We start from the raw sequence: 26096 nt of genomic DNA on the forward strand, positions 1-26096 counted from the left end.
GGGCTTCAGGAAAATGGCCGCGGGAGGCCGCGCATGCGCAGATGGAGATCGCGGCGGCCATTTTCCTGAAGCCGAGATCTCAATCTGCGAACTCGGCTTCAGGAAAATGGCCGCCACGATCTCCATCTGCGCACGCGCGGCCTCCCGCGGCCATTTTCCTGAAGCCCTAGGATGCAGAGTAGTGAATCTGCGCACGCACGGCCTCAGCAAGATGGCCGCCGCCACCGGAAAATACCGTAACTCACCCTGCTCTGCTGCTCTCCATCAATACCGGGCCGCGGATTCACCTCAAATGTGGACGGGACCCTGCTCACGCCATACAGCTCACCGCGCCACATCATCCCCGCACCTCTGTCGCCGCCACAATGCCGGTAAGTCTGCATTCCAAATATAAGACGCACCCCCCCATTTTCCTCACAATTTTTTTTGGGAAAAAGTGCGTCTTATAGTCGGAAAAATACGGTAATTCACTGCTCTCTAACGGAACTTGAATTCTGCATTTACACTTTTTTTTTTTTTTTTAACTCAAGACATTAAAGAATTAAAGTGGTTGCTCTCTACTTTTCCATAATAGGTCATTAATATAAGATTGGTGGCGATCCAACACTTGCACCTCCAACATTCAGACTTGAGCATCTCTGTGATGTTGGTATCCAGCTCCACTGGCACAGGTGATAACAGCTGATCAGTGCTGGTGTTGGGTTTTGTACCCTCACCAATGTTTTTTTGATTATTTAATTAAAGTTGGGTCATAGAACCTACAAATGATGCATGACCCAAAAATATTCAAGGCAATAATAAAATATAGAAAGTTTAATTACAATTCATATAAAATTTAGCAAGGGGGATAAAAAATACATACATATGGTCACAGGTTAATGGTTACTCAGTAGATCAGCGGACAGTGTCCTTATATACATGGCGTGAATAACCAAGTATGTATACATATACCCCTTAACATCTCTATTAACAAACTCATCAAAGATATTTATGTGCAAAAAGTGCTGAATATAGTGCATAATAAGAGAAATTGGGAAGTGATAAGTTCATTGCATCAAAGATTACATGTGCAAAAATGGCTGATTATAGTGCCCAATAAGGGTCGGGAAGACTGCATAATGTAGGATAAAAGCCAATCAGCGCAAATAAATTACAGTATACGTGTCGAAGTATAAGAATAAACAGTAACATATCCTTTAACAAGGTGCAAAGCCATAAATAAACCCCAAAGTGGGACATATATACTCAGTCCATAAATATTGAGGTATAGAAAAAGGGGCAATGCATGAATAAATGCATGCAATGATATAATAGTGAGGTACTAACTATAGATCATATGCTCAGCACCCAAATCTAAGCAGCATCATTGTCAGAAGCTCCTTGTCCTCTCCAACAAAACTAATGTTTCCCTTTAATCAGTAAAAATGTAATATCTGTCAACGGTGGCGTAACTACAAAGTGAGGGGCCCTGATGCGAGCTTTCAAATGCCCCCCCCCCCCCATGCCAAAATATTTCCCACCGAAATTCACATTCTCCCTATTCATTTCGCACACTGTAGTTTTGTTGCAATGTTGTGTAGTCTGACCTAATACTGCCCTGTAATCGCTGAGAAAAATGATTTTATAACTAACATGTACCTATACTAATTAGGGCGATGTCTTTGGAAGTGCAGACTCTGGGTGTTCATGTCCTTCCTCGCTCTAATTCCAAGCGCACTCCCGGCGTTTGAAATCTGTCTGCTATTTCTTCCTGGTATGACGCTGCAGTGCGTCATTTCCGGACCTGTCCAGTGTGGGGGTGTATTGGGTGCACTGGTTGGCGCCGGAGCATACGCACTGCACATTCTGACGCTGGCGAGTACACCCAATACTACCCCCCACAGTGCACATGCTGGGCTCTGCCCACAGCCGTGTACCATTCTTCCCGACTCAGAAATTTACAGCCCGTACACACGCGGCTCCGCTCCTTACACCCGCGGATCTGCTCCGTACACCTCATACACATGCGGATCCACTCCGTACACCTCACACACGCGGCTCCGCTCCGTACACTCCATACACACGCGGCTCCGCTCCGTACGCTCCATACACACGCGGCTCCGCTTCGTACGCTCCATACACACGCGGCACGCTCCATACACACGCGGCTCCGCTTCGTACGCTCCATACACACGCGGCTCCGCTTCGTACGCTCCATACACACGCGGCTCCGCTTCGTACGCTCCATACACACGCGGCTCCGCTTCGTACGCTCCATACACACGCGGCTCCGCTCCGTACGCTCCATACACACGCGGCTCCGCTTCGCACGCTCATAAATTTCCCCTCATTCAGTACCATGACAATCAGCACAGCAAATTCAAAGATAAAGCCGTGTGCACTACTACTGGTGGTGCCCAGGTAGGTTCCCACACCATGTGATACTAAAAGAAAGAACCTGGCACTCAACTTAATGCTTGTGAGATTTTAATCGTAGTAGCCAAAACGTTTCGGTCCTATATCTGGACCTTCATCAGTTACGTACTATGATGAAAAAAGTAAATGACTGTAGTGTCATATAAGGCACAGCATGGTCTGCGTCTGGTATTTGCGCAGATAGGTTTAGGCACACAGAATGGACTTATTCACGCTGATAGGTGCTGTGCTTGTGTCCAGACACGGGGGGATTCCGGGATTTTGGCTACTACGATTAAAATCTCACAAGCATTAAGTTGAGTGCCAGGTTCTTTCTTTTAGAATCAGCACAGCAAAGTCCTGCATACACTGAGGCCACTGATCATGTGACCCCTGACACCTCCCCTCCTGTGACCTCATCACAGGTCCTGTGTGCACAGAACAGGTGTGTGTCTCTGCAGGTGGAGGTAGGTGAATGACAGGTGTAAGCAGCACACTGGCCGCACATCAGCACTTTACAGCCGCGACTGCACTTGACTCACCAGCTGCTGCCTTCGCTCCTCACCCGGACTCTGTGACAGCTGCTGCAGGCTCCTCGGTTTTGTTGTTTCCCCTCCATCTCTGTCAAGCTTCAGTCACATGTCCTTCACGAACACGCCCACTCGCCTCACACCGCTGGAAGTCTGGGGAAGCTGGCCGTTGTGGGCATGGCCAGCAGGGTGCGTGACTTGTCTGCTGAGTTTCCCGGCTAATGCTACTTGTTTGCTGGACTGGGCGGGCCCCTAGCACTCCGGGCCCGGTCGCAGCTGCGACCCCTGCGACCGCAGTTGTTACGCCCCTGTCTGTTAATTTATAATGACAAGATAAAGATTCCCAGCTCGCATCAGGACTACAAGATCCCAGGTACTTTCAGCTGCACCACAGATAATGTAGTGTATTTAAAGGGGGTTACCCACTACTAGGACAGCCTCTTCTTAAACTAAATGTTCGGCCCTGATAAAATAATAAACCTGTACTCTCCTCCTGTGCTGCCTCCTTTCCCATGGTCTCGTCACTTGTGGTCCCAGGCCTGTGATGCGGTGTTGTGATAAGTGATGCCAGCATCCAATCAGCGCTGTCATTGCTGTCTCTGCCTTTGGACAAACTGAATATGAAGTGGAAGTGTGGGCTGCAACTAATCCCTGGCTTCCTCTTCATGTTCAGTTTGTCTGAAGGCTTAGGCAGTGACGCCAGCGCTGATTGGGCATCATGTGTTAAACACCGCATCACAACCCCGGGGAGAGTGAGTGCTGACACTGTGGGAATGGTGCTGGCACTGGAGATAAATATAGGCTTTATTTTATTGGGGCCGAACATTTAGTTTAAGGAGGGGTTGTCCTAGTAGTGGAAAACCCCTTTAATCATATGTACCAAATATCCAACTGGGGGGTCTGTATTAATGGAGACAGGACAAAACTTAAAACAAGGCTAAATTATCATTGCCACACACAGAAAATAAAATAGACCTACTTGTGGTCAAACATTTTTGTAGCCCTGATCACAACATTATGGACATGAAATTGCTGGTATTGAAAGGTAACTTCACATTCCAGAGAGACAGAAGAATCTGGGAGTACAAACTTATGATGTCCTTTGACACATTCAGAGCAGGAATAAGTTTGTCGCATGGCTTGTCTGTTTACATCAATTAAAGGAGATTTCCTATGAACCAAATTTAATTTTAATCTATAGATCTTGGAATAATAATTTCCACAATTGGATGTTAAAAAATATTGTTCCTGTGCTGAGATAATCTTATAAATGTGCCCCTGCTGTGTACTGTGTAATGGCTGTGTCTGACCGTATAGGAACATGGTCTGATAATACCACAGCTCCTGGTCAGGGGAGGAAGTGTAGGAGGAAGAACCAGTATGGGGTACCTATCTCACGCCGGCTCCGGAACTGCCGGGGCTGACACCCATGTTGCAGGGGGGAAAACATTCTTTCTAAGACGAGCCCTTGCATGTGACTGTAGTAGGTGGGGCTGAGATAAATAACTCTGCACGCAGGAGAGGAGACAGCGCCCAGGCAGGAAAGCTGGTAGTGAGTCGGGTGCTGTGTCCGCTGACAGGGCAGAGCGATCCGTATGTACAGTCCGACTCGACAGCATCCATGCAAACAGTTCCCCCGCTGGTGGACAATTAACCTGCAATTCCCCGCCATCCTCCAAGCCTGGATGTGACTCCGACTTGACGTCGTAGACTGCCCCGGGTGTGCGACTCAGTGAGAGAAGTGCATCTAGGCCCGTGCGCTGTTACCCAGGATCAGTGTACACCATGGAGCGAAGTCTCATTCACTTTCATACGTTGGACTCGGTACCGTGCCAGACACACGTTGGCACGGGAAAGTTACTCTCTCCTCAAAGACTTCATCGAGACATCACGTGCCACCGTTGGAACCCTGAAATGCCGCACACAAGAAGACTGCAGTCTAAGTTTCACCTCTTTAGTTACTGAACTATCGTCTGTCCCTGTCCTAACCTGTCACTCCCCCAGTTCTGCCCTATTTTCTATCACTACCCTGCCATCTGTCACTCACTGCATGGAGTGTGTTTATTGTTAAATAAAACTGTTAACTCTTGATCTGCCTCCTGTCCATGACTACATCCCGCTTTCCTGCGATTTCTACAAAAGCAAGAGTATAAGGACATTGCAGCATGGAACCATAATATTTGTTCCTTTTGAGGTAAAACATTTTTTAAAAACGGGCAGGGAAATGTTTTACCTCACAAAAATAATCAGCTGTGATCCCATGCTGTCCTGTCTGTATGTACTCTTTTGCTTCTCACCTGATCAGACCATGTTCATGGACATTTATAAGACTATCTTAGGACAGGAACATTTTTATTTTTTTATTTTTTTTTTTTTAAACATCCAATTGTGAAAATTATTCCAAGATATATTTAATAAAGTAAACTTTAAAATTAACTTTGCTTGTGGGGAAAACCCCTTTTAAGGAATGTGCATCACAGACAATTTGGGGGCATCACAACCCTGGACCAGACCACAAAGGACAATAACTTTCATATTCCTCATCTGTAAACTGCTCCAATATATACTGTACTGTAACTGTTTTCTTCCATTCCCATATTGCCAGTTCTGCTTCACGTCTATTGTCTATTTACTGCACTATTCTATGTCTTGTTGTGTATAAATAAATGTAACTCTTCATATTTTGTTATATTATGCCTAATAAAGATATCTGAGTAGTCTGTTAAGCTTGCTATTTATTAATATCTTTTCAGTCAGCCATTAATGGATATCAACCACTGGGGACGCTCGAATTTTAATATTTTTTTCCCCTTTCCACGGTCATCCTAGTTGCTTCTGTTTTCTTTTCTTCTGTTTTGTTTCACAGAAGAGCTGTTCTTGCTTCCAAGCCAATAAAAAGGCCTTGGAATGTCTCCCTTTTTTATTCAAGTTTATGCATAAACAGACTGATGCAAATCGCAAGCCTGATTTACATAGGTTGAAAAAGGCACCTAGGTCCATGGAGTTCAATCTTCCTCCACCAATTATACATTTTGTTGCTTATTTAACTATAACTCACAATGTTATATGTATCGAGAAAATCATCCAGCCCTTTTTAAAACCGGTATAGTGTCTGCCATTACTACCTCTTGTGGTCGGCATTCCACAGTCTGACTGCTCAAACTGTAAAGAACCTTTTCCTATTTAGCAGCTGGAATCCTTTCTTCCACCCTTAATTTGTGCCCCCTGGTTCTTATTATGCTCTCACGGATCTCCAAATCTGATAACTTCGCATATTCAGGGTCTCGTACAATTCGCTCTTGAATTCGTGATTTTAACAAATGTTTGAATGCAACCATTCATCTCAATGGGTCAGTGTTGTCTGAGGAAAAAAATTGTGCAGCACTCGGACGTGTCACGTGGATGTGTGAAGTAATCTTGTAGCTATATCTCTTTAATGAATAATAAAAAATATAAATATTATGAAGCAAGTTTTCAAAATTACTTGGATCTCTTCATCAGACATATTGAAGTAGTTTACTTTTGAGGATAATCAGAGCCACCTGTTGAAGAGACCGTATAAATCAGACCGAGATTGGACCACAGTGCATGGACTGGCCGGTGGCTCTCCTGACCCCAGCTTGACAGCTTCATATATTTTTATGCAACTGTCCTGCTTCGGTCGGGACAGTCGCAGCCAGTCTGAGCATTGCAGTCCAATCTCTGTCCGATTTATACGGCTGTCTGACTGCGCCCTTACTGAGCAGAATCTGTAAAAGTATACCCGTTGTAAATGATTTGATCAGCTGACATGTGCCCCCAAACAACTGCTAGTGGAATCGCGATACACCCGCAGCTGTTAACGCATTTAATGCCACTGTCAATCTCTTACAGCGGCCTTTAACTTGCACTTACCAGAAGCAAATAGCAAACCCCAAATATCGGCGCCCTTGTAACATGATTGCGGGGCGCTGATGGGATGGCATGATGGCTGGCGGTCTGCAGAACATCCTCATGCCTTTTGTTGCTGATCTCCTATGAACGCTGTCCCGTGGCCTGCGTTGATAGATGACAGCCGCGGGGGTACTTCTGCTACACATAGCAGGGCAGCTATATGTAGCACAAGTGATCAGATAATCGCAGCTTCATGTCTCCGAAGGAGACTATTGAAGCCATTAAAAAAATGTAAAATTCAAATCTCCTCCCTTTTGCACCAAACAACATAATGAGAAGAAAAATCTAAATCTTTAGAATTTTTATTTTGTTCTCCGCAACATTGCAATAACAGGTGATCAAAACCTCGTATCTACCCCAAAATGCTATCAATAAAACATCAGCCCGGCCCACAAAAAATAAGTCCTCACCCAGCCCAAGCTCCTGAAAAATGGAAACTCTACAGGTTTCTGGAAATGGTGCTTTTTTTTTTCTTTTTTTTTTAATTCAAGAATTGGAATTTTTTTTTCATTACTAACATAAAAACAACTTATACATGTTTGGTATCTACAAACGTGCAATGACCTGCAGAATCCAAATGGTAGGTCGGTGTTGGCATTTGGTGTCAACGCCTCCTGAAGTGAGCAGCAAAACGGCGCCCATCGGGTGTACAGTACAGTTTGCCTGCATTCCTGACCTGTCTCATTCTTGGGTAACACACTGTGATTTATGTTGGTTTCTATAGTTGACATGTATTGAGACAATTATATGGATTTCAGGTTGGGTATGCCTTTTTGTCCTTTTTCCTCTGGATCTTATGCTTAGAATGGTATGATGAAGGCAAAGGATAAAATCTATTAATTGTTCTATGGATCCTTATGAACTATAATATTAACTCCATAGTGTCCTGTCTATCTTACTCTTATTCTATGGAGAATCAGGATTATTTTCGGATGGAGATGCTTATGCGAATTATCATTGTGTTTGCACTTTATTGACCCATAACTTTAATAATTCCTTACTAATCTAGCATTTATAACTATGTGCATTCACTTAGTATTTTCTGCTATTTTACATAACAGAGAAAACCATATATAAAATTATGCTATCTGATTTTGCTGTGTCCCCACCCCCTGTCATTTTTGGCTTGCTTGCCCTGCTTTTTTAGTAGTTTTTACACTATATCATTAGTAAAGTATTAATGGTTTTCTAACTTTAAGCTTGGTATCTCTTCATGTCCATCGACTACTGTTGTTATTGACTATAAAGTTTGATTAATATTGAAGTGCTTCACAATATACTGTTCGTTTAGACATCTTGAAGTGTATGCCATTCAAATCAATGTTGTCTGTGTCATGCAAGACGCCACAAATGTTCTCCAAGAGATTAGGATTCTGAGCAGAGCACCTTCTTAAATTTAGTCATAGGGTATATGATGGCAATTTATTTTTATCACATACCTTTTTACAAAACAATATTCTTTTGTTTTTTTTTCTTGCTAATACTGCTTTTTTTCATGTAGGAGAGTGCAGGTCAACTTGAGATTACGGCTCTTTCCTTAATTTTCAAGTGAGTAAAAATTATTCCTTTGTCATTATCTAAATGGTACAACCGCTTAGCTAAGGATATGGGCACAAAACATACTTTTTTTCCCCAGGCAGATCTGCTCCGATACCTGCCTGAAAAAGTTCTAATTAAGTGCTCAAATGAATAAACTTATTCATTTCTATGTAAAAACTACTTGCTGTTCATTGTTGATGTTCCCGCTTTTGAGCATCTTTTAACCGCTTCAGGTTTACAAAGATGTCAAACAGTTAAGTGAGCTGATATTTCTTCAGGTGGTTTCCACGCTGAATAAACTCTATATGTCACAATACAAGTCAATAGGAATCTTCAAAGGTGTATTTTTTAATTATATCATTTTGTCACTGTATTTGTTTGAAAAATTGATATCAGTTTCTTCATTGTTAAATGGAATTGAAAAAAATTCACAAAAAATACAGTAGAAAACAAGCGGGGATAGTGCTCTGGAAATGACCAAAACAATTGCTAAAATAGACTCTTCGAGACCTTAAAAAACCTGTTTTTCTGAAGCATTTGTCTGTCTGAAAGTCAGCGGATTTACCAACCTGAAAAACAGTGTGCCCATACCCTAAGGGGTGTTATCTGTACCTTCCCTAATCTAAGTCAAGCCTCATTCAGGTATCCCTTTTTCACAAACCGTATACATATTAAGTAGCTGTTCACATGTCCGTGATTTCAAGCAGTAAACTTCTGATTCTGGTACAAGGGCAGTCTGAAAAATTGTGCACCTCTTAATCTACTATGCTCTTGGTGCATCTTACTTCAGTTTTCTTTTGATCAAGACTGGTGTAGGAAATGCCAGCCTTTAGGAATTCACCTGCTAGAACTGTGTTTTTTTTTGTTTTTTGTTTTTTTTTTTTTCTTGCAGAACATTTCTTGCTTATCAAAGCCATATACTATTACACGTAACAAATGGAAATGGGGTATAACATGCTCATCAAATTCAGCTCTAAGTATTGGGTAAAATCTGTATTCTGGTTGCTCCGCAATAGCTAAAATTAACAGGTTGATATGAAAAGTTTGCTTTAAATATTATTGATTTCTATGGTTAAAGCCAAATAATGTGCCAAGGGTGCAGCTGAAAACCACAGCAGTAATTGTTCCTTGGCAAAGTAAAGTCTTTTTTACTTAGGCAGCTATGTTGCCCACTGAAATGGCTGTGCCATTTTGTGGGTGTAATAGCTGATCTCCCTGCATAATCAAGTGACTGGCTATCAAGCAATTCATCAGTTGTCTTTATCCTCTTTTGCACAAATAAAATATTTGTGAAATCTTCAGAAAATCCAGAACAAAATCCAAACGTAAGATATGCATATTTGCTACAGTTACACAGCAGATATTCACTGTGTGCATGCAGGAAAGCTGTGCTACCTGGGGCCAACTCTGCAGTAAGGAGTCATCACTCCGGCTACCAGTTGACACGTGTAAGAGGGCATCAGGAAAAGTGGTTGTCGGTGTGTTTGTCACCGAGGTGGCTGGCCTCTGTGAGCTAAACATCAGAATGTTGGTACCAGAAACACTAGTTCAAAACTCTGTTCCAATTTCGATCGGCGGCGAATATTCTATTTGCAATACTCGCTGAATACAGCCGAACAGCATTCAAGTAAATAGGAGTAGAAATAAATAAATATGTTCGGAATCGAACATAAATTTTGCATGAATATGGTACCAATATGGCAAATTGAGATTCGTCAACCAATTCTGAACATTTTTGCTCAACTTTAAACACTGGGTTACTGAGCAGTTTAAGTGGATTTTGGGTCTGGAATTTAGGATCAGCCAAAAGAGTATAGGTGGGCAAGGTCGTTCAGATACTCCAGTCCAGGTCTACCAGGACTACCAGAGAGCTAAAGCCCCAAACAGGTTTCACCTTGTGCCCAATAAAACAGAGAAATATGTCAATCTTGGCTCTAATGGTATAGCTGAGAACCTTATTTCTACATGTCTAAAAGTAAATGTTCCTATTCTCCATTTTCAGCCAAAACTTCATCCTTTACAAAAGTCCTGGGAAACCACCCACATACGCAACTGATGTTAACTGTGATGGAAAGGTAAATGTGTTTTTGTTTTTTTTCTTTTATAATCTAATGTAGATCTTCATTAACCCATTCAGAACTTATTTTGGGACTTTAGAACAAACCTTTTCTTTCTGTGGGTTGAGTTTTTAGTAGCCCTCCTCAAGAAGGCTGAGACGGATGCCAAACAGGGCAAATAGTGACTCCGTCTTTCATTGAAGTCAATGACCCATCTGTAATTCCACCGGAATCCGTTTTGAGCGCTTTATTCAGAAGCCCTGACAAAGCCACTGACCTGTGCCGATATCAACACAGTGTGAACATAGGCTTGCATGACTGCATGTAATGAGTCAAATAGATTGGATTGTCCTTGGCTGTGATTCTGGCTTTTGTATGTAACAACTGACACCCTTTGCGTATGGCACACTCGACTGATCTATCCCCTCTCCGTACATATATGATGTGCGGTAAATAACCCTTCATGCACCCTGCCCAGGGGTGGATTAAGGGTAGCCAGGGCCCCGGGCTGTTCAGACACTGTGCCCCCCCCCCCCCCCCCCCCGTCATGTGACGGGGGTCATGTGATGGGGGTTATGTGATACCTGAACCAGATTATTCCAGAAAAATGGCCGGGCCCTACTCTACTGTAACCTATTAAATATTTGTTAACATATCCAATACAATTTAGGTATATTTGGATTTATTTTTTAGTTTTTAAAACGACCAATATCACATACAAGGAACAAATACCACCGCACCATGACCAGACCACAAATTACAACCACAGTGATCGAATGATATCACATACAAGGAACAAATACCACCGCACCATGTCAAGACCACATATTACCACCACTTGGTGACCAAATAGCACATACAAGGGACAAATACTGCAACACCATTTCCTGATCACATATTACCACCACATAGTGACTGAATACTACAATACTGATCAGTAATAAAAAATAAAAAAAAACACAATACTATCACCATAAGTGCCAGTATTCACAGGAGATCTGTACTTAGTATGCAGTGTCTGTGTAGAGGTAATACAGAGATCACTGGTGGTATTATACACAGGAGCTCTGTATATAATGTATAGGTAATACAGTGATCACTGGTGACATTGTACACAGGACCTCTGTATATTGTATACAGTGTATAGTGTCAGTGTATAGGTAACACTGACTCACCAGTGACGTCTCTAGGTGAAGTCCTTCACCTTTCATCCAGCACAGACTGCCATCATTTCTTCCAGCCAGGACTCGTTTCTGCAGGAAATAAGTTATCTCGAGCTCCGCTTGTAGAACAATTAATTTTTCCCAACTTCTACATTACATCACATGAAGAAAAAAAGGCGATATAGTGTCACTCTGCACAGTAACAGGACCGCCCCCCCCATTTAAAACCGTATACTCAAAAAATAAAATAAATACATCACTGCAGTAATAATATCCCTTAATTAGCCCCTATGTCCAGCATTGCCCCCAGTGTGTTCAACAATCTGCCCCAGTATGTCCAGCATTGCGCCCCAGTGTGTCCAGCATATTACCCCCAGTGTGTCCAGCATATTACCCCCAGTGTGTCCAGCATATTACCCCCAGTGTGTCCAGCATATTACCCCCAGTGTGTCCAGCATATTACCCCCAGTGTGTCCAGCATATTACCCCCAGTGTGTCCAGCATATTACCCCCAGTGTGTCCAGCATATTACCCCCAGTGTGTCCAGCATATTACCCCCAGTGTGTCCAGCATATTACCCCCAGTGTGTCCAGCATATTACCCCCAGTGTGTCCAGCATATTACCCCCAGTGTGTCCAGCATATTACCCCCAGTGTGTCCAGCATATTACCCCCAGTGTGTCCAGCATATTACCCCCAGTGTGTCCAGCATATTACCCCCAGTGTGTCCAGCATATTACCCCCAGTGTGTCCAGCATATTACCCCCAGTGTGTCCAGCATATTACCCCCAGTGTGTCCAGCATATTACCCCCAGTGTGTCCAGCATATTACCCCCAGTGTGTCCAGCATATTACCCCCAGTGTGTCCAGCATATTACCCCCAGTGTGTCCAGCATATTACCCCCAGTGTGTCCAGCATATTACCCCCAGTGTGTCCAGCATATTACCCCCAGTGTGTCCAGCATATTACCCCCAGTGTGTCCAGCATATTACCCCCAGTGTGTCCAGCATATTACCCCCAGTGTGTCCAGCATATTACCCCCAGTGTGTCCAGCATATTACCCCCAGTGTGTCCAGCATATTACCCCCAGTGTGTCCAGCATATTACCCCCAGTGTGTCCAGCATATTACCCCCAGTGTGTCCAGCATATTACCCCCAGTGTGTCCAGCATATTACCCCCAGTGTGTCCAGCATATTACCCCCAGTGTGTCCAGCATATTACCCCCAGTGTGTCCAGCATATTACCCCCAGTGTGTCCAGCATATTACCCCCAGTGTGTCCAGCATATTACCCCCAGTGTGTCCAGCATATTACCCCCAGTGTGTCCAGCATATTACCCCCAGTGTGTCCAGCATATTACCCCCAGTGTGTCCAGCATATTACCCCCAGTGTGTCCAGCATATTACCCCCAGTGTGTCCAGCATATTACCCCCAGTGTGTCCAGCATATTACCCCCAGTGTCTCCAGCATTGCCCCATTGTCTCCAGCAATCATCTGCCCCAGTGTGTCCTCCAGCAATCTGCCCCAGTGTGTCCTCCAGCAATCTGCCCCAGTGTGTCCTCCAGCAATCTGCCCCAGTGTGTCCTCCAGCAATCTGCCCCAGTGTGTCCTCCAGCAATCTGCCCCAGTGTGTCCTCCAGCAATCTGCCCCAGTGTGTCCTCCAGCAATCTGCCCCAGTGTGTCCTCCAGCAATCTGCCCCAGTGTGTCCTCCAGCAATCTGCCCCAGTGTGTCCTCCAGCAATCTGCCCCAGTGTGTCCTCCAGCAATCTGCCCCAGTGTGTCCTCCAGCAATCTGCCCCAGTGTGTCCTCCAGCAATCTGCCCCAGTGTGTCCTCCAGCAATCTGCCCCAGTGTGTCCTCCAGCAATCTGCCCCAGTGTGTCCTCCAGCAATCTGCCCCAGTGTGTCCTCCAGCAATCTGCCCCAGTGTGTCCTCCAGCAATCTGCCCCAGTGTGTCCTCCAGCAATCTGCCCCAGTGTGTCCTCCAGCAATCTGCCCCAGTGTGTCCTCCAGCAATCTGCCCCAGTGTGTCCTCCAGCAATCTGCCCCAGTGTGTCCTCCAGCAATCTGCCCCAGTGTGTCCTCCAGCAATCTGCCCCAGTGTGTCCTCCAGCAATCTGCCCCAGTGTCTCCAGCAATCATCTGCCCCAGTGTGTCCTCCAGCATTGCCCCCAGTGTCTCCAGCATATTGCCCCAGGCCCCCCGGATTGCCGTTCGCAAAAAAACGAGTTCTCCTCACCTGTCCATGCTTCAGCGGCGAGCTCCCTCCAGCAGCATGGACTTGCCGGCGACTGACCATGACGTCAGACGCCGGCGACGTGTGCGCTGCGCCTGTGGCCGACTTCAGCTGCCAGCCTCCAATTGGCTGGTGGCTGTTGTTAGCTATTGACGTGTGGGCGTGCACCCACACGTCAATAGGCAACCGCTGCAGCGCCGGTAGGGGCCCGGTGAGCAGATGAGACGGGGCCCGATGTGGGCCCCCTCTCTGCCCACCGGGTCCGGGCCCATTAATGACACATAAGCCACTCAGTCAGGGGGGCACGTGCAGTATATGCCCTGATGGCGGCGGCCGGCGGGCAATCTGTGCGGTAGCCCAGGGCCCCCCCACACCACTGGGCCCTGGGCTACCGCCCAGATTGACCCTCTTGTAATCCGCCCCTGACCCTGCCCTTCACGTATAGTGAGGTGACATGGATAATGCTATTATCATAGATTGTCAACATGCAAAAAGGTCTATGTACACAGGAAAATTAGAGGCTAGATGTAAGATGTAACTAAACTTTTTCTTCTTGGTGGTTACTTTGCAGATAATGTTGTGTTGTTCCACTAATGGGCATTATGATTCTGTATTTACTAAAACTTTCCAGACAACGGCTGCTATCTGTCAAGGTATGTGAATTATTATTATTATTATTATTATTAGAGATAGTTATATTTGTGTGGGCTTTTTTCTTTTTTTGCCTCCTCCATTGTTATGGTATTTAGGTGGTGTGCTCTGAATGTAAAACTTGAATTTAATTCTTAAGCGAGATTTCACAATGCTTCTTTCCAGGTAAAGTATGTGATAAACTAATTTGGCTCAATAGGTAGTTGGGGTCCTTGTTACCACTGACTATATCCTAGATAGAGTATGACTCAAATCAGGAAGAATAACAATATTTTCAGTTCACAACATAAGAATACAGTAAAAAAAGTTTAAAATTAAAAAAATTGCAATTGCTATAAATTCCTCTTAGCAGGAAGCTTAACGAACTGGGTATAAGTACACTTGTCTCTTTTTATAGTTGTGTTTTAACCCCTTAGTGACAGAGCCAATTTGGTACAATTTTTACAATTCTGACCACTGTCACTTTATGAGGTTATAACTCTGGAACGCTTAAACAGATCCTGCTGATTCTGAGATTTTTTTTTCGTGACATATTGTACAGTACAGACCAAAAGTTTGGACACACCTTCTCATTTACAGATTTTTATGTATTTTCAAGACTCTGAAAATTGTAAATTTACTCTGAAGGCATCAAAACTATGAATTAACACATGTGGAATTATATACTTAACAAAAAAGTGTGAAACAACTGAAAATATGTCTTATATTCTAGGTTCTTCAAAGTAGCCACCTTTTGCTTTGATGACTGCTTTGCACACTCTTGGCATTCTCTTGATGAGCTTCAAGAGGTAGTCACCGGGAATGGTTTTCACTTCACAGGTGTGCCCTGTCAGGTTTAATAAGTGGGATTATTCAGTCGCCATGACAGCACAACGAGAGAGGGGAATCCGCCCTTCAGGGACAGGAAACCTCAGACATAAAAGGGCGGCCCCTCACTCCCCCGCCAGTTGGTTTCCTGTCCCTGACGGGGAACCTCTTCAGAAAGACCCGCTGAAGAGGGTTGAAGATTAATGAAGATGTCCCACTTCTGACAGACCGACGCAGGTAGCGGGGGTCCCCTACCTTGGCCTGGTCAGGTTGTGGAAGCACCACACGGCAGGGGTACTGTCGGTGTCGGTGACAGCAGCGAGAAGCGGCCCCTGGTGGTGGCCGACTTCTATTGTGGCCGCGCGCGCGTACCTGGTGAGTATTCGGGGCCTGCTTGCGGGGGCGCGTCTCCTGATGCGTCCGGGACTCTGTGCACTGCCCGGGGCGGGCGCGTTGATGCCGGGCGGTGCTGCGTCTCCCTACACGTGTCGGCCGGCATCGCCGTAGTCGCAACCGGAAGTGACGTTTCCGGATGTTGCGGCGCGGCTTGGTGACGCGGTGGGGCATGCGCAGTAGCACCGCCCTGGTCAATGGCGGCGCCCTGTAGTCTGGGTGGTGCTAGATCTTGGCGATGGACGGGGGTGCGGCCCTGGGGAGCGGGCCCTATCAGCGGATAGTACAGACCGCACCACAGGGAGTTCCTGCTGTCCCCCCATCCGGGGGGTGGTACCATGGGGGTATATTAAGGAGGCTAATAGCGGCTGCAGACTGCTCCTGATCCCTTATTATAATGGATTCGCCAGAGGGAGCTTCGCAGAGAAATCTACAGCAGCAGCAGCAACAATTGCAAGAGTTGGAAGAGCCTCAGGTCGGTTCCCAGCGGCGGTCTAGTGGCAGTAGTCGCGCTGGTGGAGCCAGGGCGGCTCAGAAATCAACCAGATCCTCAGGCCGTAAAGAGACTCTGGCCAAGAAGGACCCCCCGATCACGGTACCATTCGCTGCAGGGATGGCTAAGTGAGCTACGTGAAAGTATGCTTCCTGATTGCTGTCCCTCTTTGTATTCCCTCTCTCCTTGTTAGGGGAGAAAATGTGACTCCAAGTCCAAGCATAGGGAGTGTGCCGTGTGTACAGAGCCACTTCCGGATGGACATAAAAAGAAGCTGTGCAAAGCCTGCATACAGCGTTTAATCGAGGAGGAGGCCCCTGATCTATCGTCCACTCTTAGGGACATGGTTAGACAGGAGGTCAGAGATTCCATGAAGTCCAGGTCTCACAAGACAGTTGCCAAAAAGAGGAAGGAAATTTCATCCCCGGTGTCAGATGTGGATTCGGAGTCGGGCGGTGTGAGTTCGGATTCTATTCCGTCATCATCATCCTCAGAGGATATGGAGTCCAGCCGAGCCTGTCTGTCTCTAGATGGGGTTAATCACCTAGTGAAAGCTGTCAACAACACCATGGGGATTGAAGAGACCCAGTCAGAATGTTTTATTCAGGACATCATGTTCAAGGGCATTGACCGTAAAACCCGTAGGGTTTTTCCGGTAGTAGAAAAAATCAAGTCATTGATTACGAAGGAATGGAAGAAGCCCGAGAGGAAGGGGTCACTTCCACCAGCTTTTAAAAGGAGGTATCCTTTCGAGGAAGAGGCTTCGTCTTCTTGGGACAAGGTCCCGAAACTGGATGCAGCAGTGGCCAAAGCATGCAGGAAATCTTCTCTCCCGTTTGAAGACTTGGGTAACCTGAAGGACCCACTTGATAGGAAGGCTGATGTGTTCCTTAAAGGGACTTGGGAGACATCTGCGGGATCCCTGAGGCCGGCAATTGCGGCCACTTGCACAGCCCGATCATTGATGGTGTGGCTAGGGCACCTGGAGGACCAACTTAAGGATAAGGTTCCTAGAAGTGAGATCCTATCGTCTATGTCTGTAATTCAAGATGCTGCAGCCTTCCTTTCTGATGCGTCAGCGGATTCTGTCAGGCTGGCCGCAAGATCCTCAGCTTTATCCAATGCAGCCCGCAGGGCACTCTGGTTGAAATGTTGGCCAGGAGATTTGCAGGCCAGATCAAAATTATGTGGCATCCCCTGTGAAGGGGTTCATTTGTTTGGTCCAGTGCTAGATGAGCTGCTTGAAAAAGCAGGGGACAGTAAAAAACGGTTCCCTCTATTGAGAAAACCCTTTTATAGGCGGGATTACTACAGAGGAGGATCTTATCACCGAAGATTTGATAGAGATCCGAATAGAGATTCGACCAGATATAATAGCAGCAGATGAAGAGGTAGAGGATATATGTTCAACTCCTCTCAAGACTCTAAAAAACTCCAATGACTGGCGGGCCAGGTGGGGGGTAGGCTTTTGGCCTTCTACCCAGCCTGGTTGAGGGTTACCAATAGTCCGTGGATTCTTAGTATCATTAAGGAGGGCCTGAAGTTCCAGTTCCATCATATACCTCAGGACAAATTTAAATTAACTGCTATCCGTTCTTCTCCCGCAGAACAATTGGCATTGGAGTCAGAGGTTCATGATCTCCAACATAAGGGGGTGTTGATTAAAGTACCCACGGAAGAACAAGGTAAGGGGCTTTATTCCCCTTTATTCCTGATAAAAAAAAAGCCTGATGGGTCATATCGTACCATCATCAATCTTAAAGGCCTGAATGAATTCTTGCTGATCCCATCCTTTAAAATGGAATCTGTGAAAACAGCAATAAAACTTCTTTTTCACGGTTGCTTCATGGTCGTCTTAAATCTGAAAGACGCCTATTACCATGTCCCAATACATGTGAATCATCAGCGCTTTCTCAGGGTGGCGGTTTCTCTGGCACAGTGGAGCACTTTCAGTATCGGGCACTCCCTTTTGGTGTTGCGGTTGCACCTCGAGTTTTCACTAAGATCATGGTAGAAGTTTTGGCACACCTTCACGAACAAAACATACTAATAATTCCCTACCTAGATGGTTTATTAATTGTGGGACGTTCAGAGTCACACTGTAAAGACCAGTTGAATAAGGTAATGGCGGCACTACATATCTTAGGATGGGTTGTTAATCTCAAGAAATCGCGTCTTCAACCATTAACATCACAGGAGTTTTTGGGTCTTATTATAGATTCGAGTCAGCAGGAATGCCGCCTGCCGGACTCAAAGGTGAATGGTATTCACCGGCTGGTCACCATGGCGATCAATAATCCCGTAGTCTCCTTAAGAGAAGCAATGTCACTTTTGGGTTCTCTTACTTCTTGTTTTCCAGCAGTGCTCTGGGCACAGTTTCACTCCAGGTCCTTGCAGTGGGAGGTTCTGCATAATTTTCGAAGGCTGGACGGTAACCTCGATAGCAAATTTTCTCTATCTATTGAAACCACTGATTCACTAATTTGGTGGAAGCACATTCCGAATCTTCGTAGAGGGGTACCCTGGTCAAATCCAATATCGCGGGTGATTACATCTGATGCCAGCCCTACGGGTTGGGGGGCTCATTGGGAAGATGATTGCATTCAGGGGTTATGGTTCCAGTCTGAACAGAACACATCCTCTAATTTTAAGGAATTATTGGCGGTAGAACGGGCTTTGGAAGGTTTCCTTGCACATCTACAGGGTAGACATGTCAGACTACTCTCTGACAACCAGGTGACTGTTGCCTATGTTAACCACCAAGGTGGTACGCGATCTAGGTTGTTAATGGACGTTGCGAATCGTATTTTTCAGATGGCCGAGAACCACCTACTCTCCCTTACGGCTCTTCATATAAAGGGAAAACTAAATACCATGGCCGATTATTTAAGCCGCAACGAACTCAAACAAGGGGACTGGTCTCTAAAACTGACTGTCTTCAATCAGATCATACGGTTGTGGGGCTGTCCAGAGATGGATCTCTTTGCCAGTCGAGGAAACAGAAAACTACATCAATTCTGTTCCCTAAGTCCAAGGGACATCCCGTATGCAGTCGACGCTCTCTCAATTTCTTGGAACTTCAGTCTCACCTATGCCTTTCCTCCTCTAAATCTAATTCCTATAGTTCTCAGGAAAATTCGGGAAGACAGGGCTCGAGTGATACTGATAGCCCCGTTCTGGCCCAAGAGGTCGTGGTTCCCATGGCTGAGAGACATGTCCATTTCCCAGCCATGGATCCTCCCAGAATTACCAGACCTCCTCTCCCAGGGTCCAATCTTGCATCCACGAGTAGCCAACGTACACCTAACAGCGTGGAATTTGAGAGGTCACTACTAAAAGGGAAGGGATTTTCTCAAAATCTTATAAATACACTGCTTAAAAGTAGGAAAACCTCCACCACAAACATCTATGTCAGGGTTTGGAGGAAATTCCTATCGAGTTCTGGGGCACAAATTGATCAAAGACCTGATGTTACTCAAATCTTAGAATTTTTACAGAAGGGCCTAGAGATGGGCTTAGCCACCAGCACTCTGAGTTCAGGTTTCAGCTCTGGGGGCGCTATATAATGCTAACTTAGCCAGTAATCACTGGATATCTAGATTCTTTAAGGCGGTTACCAGATCCAGGCCAGTTATTAAACAAAAAATAGTCCCATGGGACCTAAATCTTGTGCTCTCGGCCCTAACACAAGCCCCGTTCGAGCCTATTGATAATGTTCCAATCAAGATCTTATCGGTTAAAACGGCCCTCTTAGTTGCCCTCACATCCGCGAGGAGGGTTAGTGATCTACAAGCATTGTCTAGACAACCTCCATATATGCAGTTCAGGGAAGATAGAGTGGTCATGAGACCTGATCCCCTTTATCTTCCAAAGGTTGCTTCAAAATTTCATAGGTCCCAGGAGGTGGTCCTACCTTCATTCTGTTCTAATCCCTCTAATGAAAAGGAATATAAATTTCATTGTTTGGACTTACGAAGGTGTCTCCTTAAGTACATTTCAGTAACAGACACTTGGAAAAAAGATCACTCCTTATTTTTATCCTACCAGGGGGTTAGGAAAGGGCTTAGAGTATCAAAAAATACACTAGCTAGATGGATTAGGGAGGCGATATCTCTCGCTTATACCGCAGGTGGCGTGGAAGTTCCGGATGGTATAAAGGCTCATTCCACTCGTGCGGTAGTCACGTCCTGGGCTGAGAGAGCAGAAGTGTCGATTGAAGACATTTGTAAGGCGGCTACATGGTCTTCTCTGTCTACCTTTCTTAAGCACTATAGATTAGATCTAGGTGGCTCCTCCGACCTCACGTTTGGGAGAAGGGTGCTGGAGGCAATAATCCCTCCCTAGTTACTTTTTCACTTCTCTGAAAGTCTCTCGTTGTGCTGTCATGGCGACTGAATAAATACGTACGCTACTTACCTGGTAGCAGTGTTTTTTCAGGAGCCATGACAGCACCCTTATATTCCCTACCCTCTTTTGTCTATTGGGATCGACACCTCCTTTAGTGTAATTCCTAAATTTATGCACGTGGTGAATTGTACCATATTTTAATTTTGTTTATGTGCTACAAACCTAGAAGGTCCTTTCGTTCTCTGTAAACCAACTGGCGGGGGAGTGAGGGGCCGCCCTTTTATGTCTGAGGTTTCCTGTCCCTGAAGGGCGGATTCCCCTCTCTCGTTGTTCTGTCATGGCTCCTGAAAAAACACTGCTACCAGGTAAGTAGCGTACATATTTTCTTGCCTTATGAATGGGGTTGGGACCATCAGTTGTGTTGTGTAGAAGTCTGGTGGATACACAGCTGATAGTGCTACTGAATAGACTGTTAGCTGCTTTTTTCTTGCCATAATACAAATTCTAAGTAAAGAAAAACGTGTGGCCATCATTGCTTTAAGAAATGAAGGTCAGTCAGTCCGAAAAAAATTGGGAAAACTTTGATAGTTTCCCAAGTGCAGTTGCAAAAACCATCAAGCGCTATAAAGAAACTGGCTCACATGAGGACCGCCCCAGGAAAGGAAGACCAAGAGTCACCTCTGCTTCTGAGGATAAGTTTATCCCAGTCACCAGCCTCAGAAATCACAGGTTAACAGCAGCTCAGATTAGAGACCAGGTCAATGCCACACAGAGTTCTAGCAGCAGACACATCTCTACAACAACTGTTAAGAGGAAGCTTTGTGCAGCAGGCCTTCATGGTAAACTAGCTGCTAAGGAAACCACTGCTAAGGACAGGCAACAAGCAGAAGAGACTTGTTTGGGCTAAAGAACACAAGGAATGGACATTAGACCAGTGGAAATCTGTGCTTTGGTCTGATGAGTCCAAATTTGAGATCTTTGGTTCCAACCATCGTGTCTTAGTGCGATGCAGAAAAGGTGAACGGATGGACTCTATATGCCTGTTTTCCACCGTGAAGTATGGAGGAAGAGGTGTGGGGGTGTTTTGCTGGTGACACTGTTGGGGAGTTATTCAAAATTGAAGGCATACTGAACCAACATGGCTACCACAGCATCTTTCAGTGGCATGCTATTCCATCCGGTTTGCGTTTAGTTGGACCATCATTTATTTTTCAATAGGACAATGACCCCAAACACACCTCCAGGCTGTGTAAGGGCTATTTGACCAAGAAGGAGAGTGATGGGGTGCTACGCCAGATGACCTGGCCTCCACACTCACCAGACCTGAACCCAATCGAGATGGTTTGAGGTGAGCTGGACCGCAGAGTGAAGGCAAAAGGGCCAACAAATGCTGAGAATCTCTGGGAACTCCTTCAAGATTGTTGGAAGACCATTTCCAGTGACTACCTCTTGAAGCGCATCAAGAGAATGCCAAGAGTGTGCAAAGCTGTCATCAAAGCAAAAGGTGGCTACTTTGAATAACCTAGAATATGACATATTTTCAGTTGTTTCACACTTTTTTGTTAAGTATATAACATAGTGTGTTAATTCATAGTTTTGATGCCTTCAGTGTGAATTTACAATTTTCATAGTCATGAAAATACAGAAAAATCTTTAAATGAGAAGATGTGTCCAAACTTTTGGTCTGTACTGTACTTCATGTTAGTGGTAACATTTCTTCGATATTACTTGCGATTATTTATGAATAAAACGGAAAGGACCACGTCACATTTGAAGTCATTTTGAGGGGTCTATATGATAGAAAATAACCAAGTGTGACACCATTCTAAAAACTGCACCCCTCAAGGTGCTTAAAACGACATTCAAAAAGTTTATTAACCCTTTACTTCACAGGAACTGAAACAATGTGGAAGGGAAAAAATGAACATTTAACTTTTTTTGCAAACATTTTACTTCAGAACCATTTTTTTCCTATTTTCACAAGTGTAAAAACAGAAATGTAACCATAAATTTTGTTGTCCAATTTCTCCTGAGTACGTCGTTACCCCATAATGTGGGGGTAAACCACTGTTGGGCGCACCGCAGAGCTTGGAAGAGGAGTGCCGTTTTACTTTTTCAATGTAGAATTGGCTGGAATTGAGATCGGACACCATGTCGCGTTTGGAGAGCCCCTGATGTGCCTAAACAGTAGAAACCCCCACGAGTGACCCCATTTTGGAAACTAGACCCCTTAAGGAACTTATCTAGATGTGGTGTGAGCACTTTAAACCCCCAAGTGCTTCACAGAAATTTATAACGTAGAGCCTTGAAAATAAAAAATCCTTTTTTTTTTTTCCTCAAAAATGATTTTTTAGCCTGCAATTTTTTAATTTCTCATGGGTAACAGGAGACATTGGACCCCAAAATCTGTTGACCAGTTTGTCCTGAGTACGCTGATACCCCATATGTGGGGGGGCACTGTTTGGGCACCCATCGGGGCTCAGTAGGAAAGGAGCGCCGCTTGGAATGCAGACTTTGATGGGATGGTCTGCGGGTGTCATGTTGCATTTGCAGAACTTCTGATGTACCTAAACAGTAGAAACCCCCCACAAGTGACCCCATTTTGGAAACTAGACCCCCCCCCAAAGAATTTATCTAGATGTGTGGTGAGAACTTTGAATGCCCAAGTGCTTCACAGAAGTTTATAATGCAGAGTCGTGAAAATAAAAAAAATAAATAAATAAAAAAAATTTCCACAAGATTTTTTAGCCCCCGCGTTTTTATTTTCACAAGGGTAACAGGAGAAATTGGACCCCAAAAGTTGTTGTCCAATTTATCCCGAGTATGCTGATGCCCCATATGTGGGGGTAAACCACTGTTTGGGCGCACGGCAGAGCTCAGAAAGGAGGGGGCACCATTTGACTTTTTGAGCGCAAAATTGGCTGTGGCGTTTAGAGACCCCCTGATGTACCGAAACAGTGGAAACCCCCCAATTCTAACTCCAACCCTAACCCCAACACACCCCTAACCCTAATCCCAACCCGATCCGTAATCCTAATCACAACCCTAACCCCCAAACAACCATAACCCTAATCAGAACGCTAAATCCAACACACCCCTAACCCTAATCCCAAACCTAACCCTAATCCCAAACCTAACCCTAATCCCAAACCTAACCCTAATCCAAACGTAACCCTAATGCCAACCCTAACCCCAACTCTAACCCTGACTTTAGCCCCAACCCTAACTTTAGCCCCAACCCTAACCCTAATTTTAGCCCCAACTCCTCTAGCTGCCGGCCGGCAGATCATGGCGGGCGCACTGCGCATGCGCCTGCCATTTTCTTACAGGAGGAAGAAGCCGGCGGCCAGGAGGGGACACAGGAGGACCCAGGGACACCGGTAAGTATAACGGGGTCCCCGAATCCCCCTATTTCTCTGTCCTCTGATGTGCGATCACATCAGAGGACAGAATTACACATCGCTTTTTTTTTTTTTTTTTGCTGTCGCCGGTAAACCGTTAATTACCAGCGATCGCAAAGCAGGGGTCGGTAAAAACCGACCCCGATCATGTTCTTTGGGGTCTCTGCTACCCCCGGCATCCGAGACCACAAAGATCTTCCGGGTGCCAGAACAAGATGGCGGCGCCGATCGGGAGCCACGAGGAGCACAGGGGGAGACAGGTGAGTATCGGGGGGCGATCGGGGACCCCATTTATCTGTCCTCTGATGTGCGTTCACATCGGAGGACAGAGAAATTAAATGGGAAATCGCGGGGTTTTTTTTGCGATCGCCGGTAAACGGTTAATTACCGGCGATCGCATCCCGGGGTCGTTAAAAAACCCCCGAATCATGTTCTCTGGGGTCTCGGCTACCCCCGGTAACCGAGACCCCAGAGAAAATCCGACTCTGGGGGGCGCTATTCACTTTTTCCACAGCGCCATTAACTAACGGCGCTGTGGTTTAAGTACCCTTAACTGCCGCCGTTAAAAGGCGTATCGGCGGTCGTTAAGGGGTTAAACTAGCACACTGGATAGGTCTTGTATCTGATGATGATTTTTGTTTTTTTTTGTTGTTGCAGCTGTCCTCTATGAATGTCTATACAGAGATGTGTTTGGAGTAGACGAGCGAGAGTTGATTGCTGCCGTTGAGCTCTTTCGAAGTGGGACTAAAAAAAATCGAAATAGTGCATCGACTGGTAGTGAAGATGCAAATTATGACTGCACTGCAGAACATGGCAAGTCATCCGCTGACGGCAGGTATGTATTGTTTTAATGAGCAGTATATTTATAGTGAAAAAGCAATGTAGCTGTTCATAGGTTATAAGGAGCTGTAGCCTAATTTTGTCCTAATGCAATTCAGGAAAAACACTATAGCTATTGTTATTGTAAGCATAATTGACAGTAGGTTTGGATTCCCTTTTTTGTGCTTGGATGAAATGGCAGCATGCAGTGTCCCATAGAACATAACTAATCAACAGCCATAACTTTTCACCTTTACATAAGATTTGATTTTAAGAATGCTATTCGGTGCTCATAAAGGTTGATGCCTATTAATTTAGAAAAAAGAGCACCGACAAACACCGTGAGAACAATTTGACTTCTCACCACGGGATGTGGGGTGTGCCTGCAAGGGTTACTTCATCTCTCACTTAATCCAGCACTCAACCTCTGTTTTTGGCTATAAATTAAGCAAAAATAACACCCCGTCACAACACACGCTCCCATCACTCATCAAACACAGGAGGTGATGACTCCCCGAAATATGTTGCTATCAGACAGTCAAAAGGTCACACACTCGGAAAAGTTATGGATTCTTTAGAGCATACAAGGATCAAACTTACTAAAGATTTTAAGCTTTAATATAAAGAAAGAACAGTGCTTACAATAAAAGATATAAAACGACACACATATGCATAAGTTATAAAATAAAAAGGATACATAACAGAAATACCTAAACATTTCCGTCTACAGTTATCTTTTGTTTCCTTTAGAGAAGGAGACATGAATTGTGGATCACATCAGCCTCCTAGGCAGTCCCCACAAGTGAACAACTTCTATTGTGCCACCCAGCTTTTTTTTTTTTTTTTTTTTATAGCTCTGACCATAGGCTTATATTTCCAGGATGACCCGGATTGGCCTATTTTAAAAGTTGCTGTTTGTGAATGGACAATGGGCTAAGTTGTGGCATTTCAAATATCCTGTGTCTCTCCCATCCCCTTTTCTCTATACACTCAATAGAACTACTGTATACTTCTCAGCCAACTACCAACCATTTTTTAGCTCCTTTTTGAAGCTCCCATATTTGCCACCTTTCAGTATTCTCCTTGGAGACCCCCTATTTTGTGGTGAGTTCCTGCCTTAAGTGTACAGGAAAGATAATTATCATTGTACTGTGTTAGCCAGTAGATAAAAAATTAGGATTGAGAGCCCTCAGTGGTTGATACCTTTTTAATGGCTAACAGAAAATATGGTAACAAATTGCAAGTGGAGCGCCCCCACTGCCGCAGGGCCGAGGGGTACCCGGTACCGGGCCCCTGAGTCTCTGTTCTGGGGTTGTCACGGTGGCTAGACC

The 26096-nt window shown here is 45.1% G+C and overlaps 1 protein-coding gene across 1 annotated transcript in view; it reads left to right on the plus strand.

Annotated features, from left to right (window-relative positions):
* The window catches only part of ALG13 (ALG13 UDP-N-acetylglucosaminyltransferase subunit), a 203209-nt gene that overhangs the window by 62047 nt on the left and 115066 nt on the right, over positions 1 to 26096 (plus strand). The window contains exons 9-12 of the mRNA XM_077281501.1: positions 8359 to 8405; positions 10399 to 10471; positions 14426 to 14507; positions 24604 to 24781. Coding sequence (XP_077137616.1) covers positions 8359 to 8405; positions 10399 to 10471; positions 14426 to 14507; positions 24604 to 24781 — 380 coding nt within the window. The remainder of the gene's footprint in view (positions 1 to 8358; positions 8406 to 10398; positions 10472 to 14425; positions 14508 to 24603; positions 24782 to 26096) is intronic.

The sequence above is a fragment of the Ranitomeya variabilis genome, chromosome 2 (assembly GCF_051348905.1).
Source record: "Ranitomeya variabilis isolate aRanVar5 chromosome 2, aRanVar5.hap1, whole genome shotgun sequence".
In the NCBI taxonomy this organism is placed as follows: Eukaryota; Metazoa; Chordata; class Amphibia; order Anura; family Dendrobatidae; genus Ranitomeya; species Ranitomeya variabilis.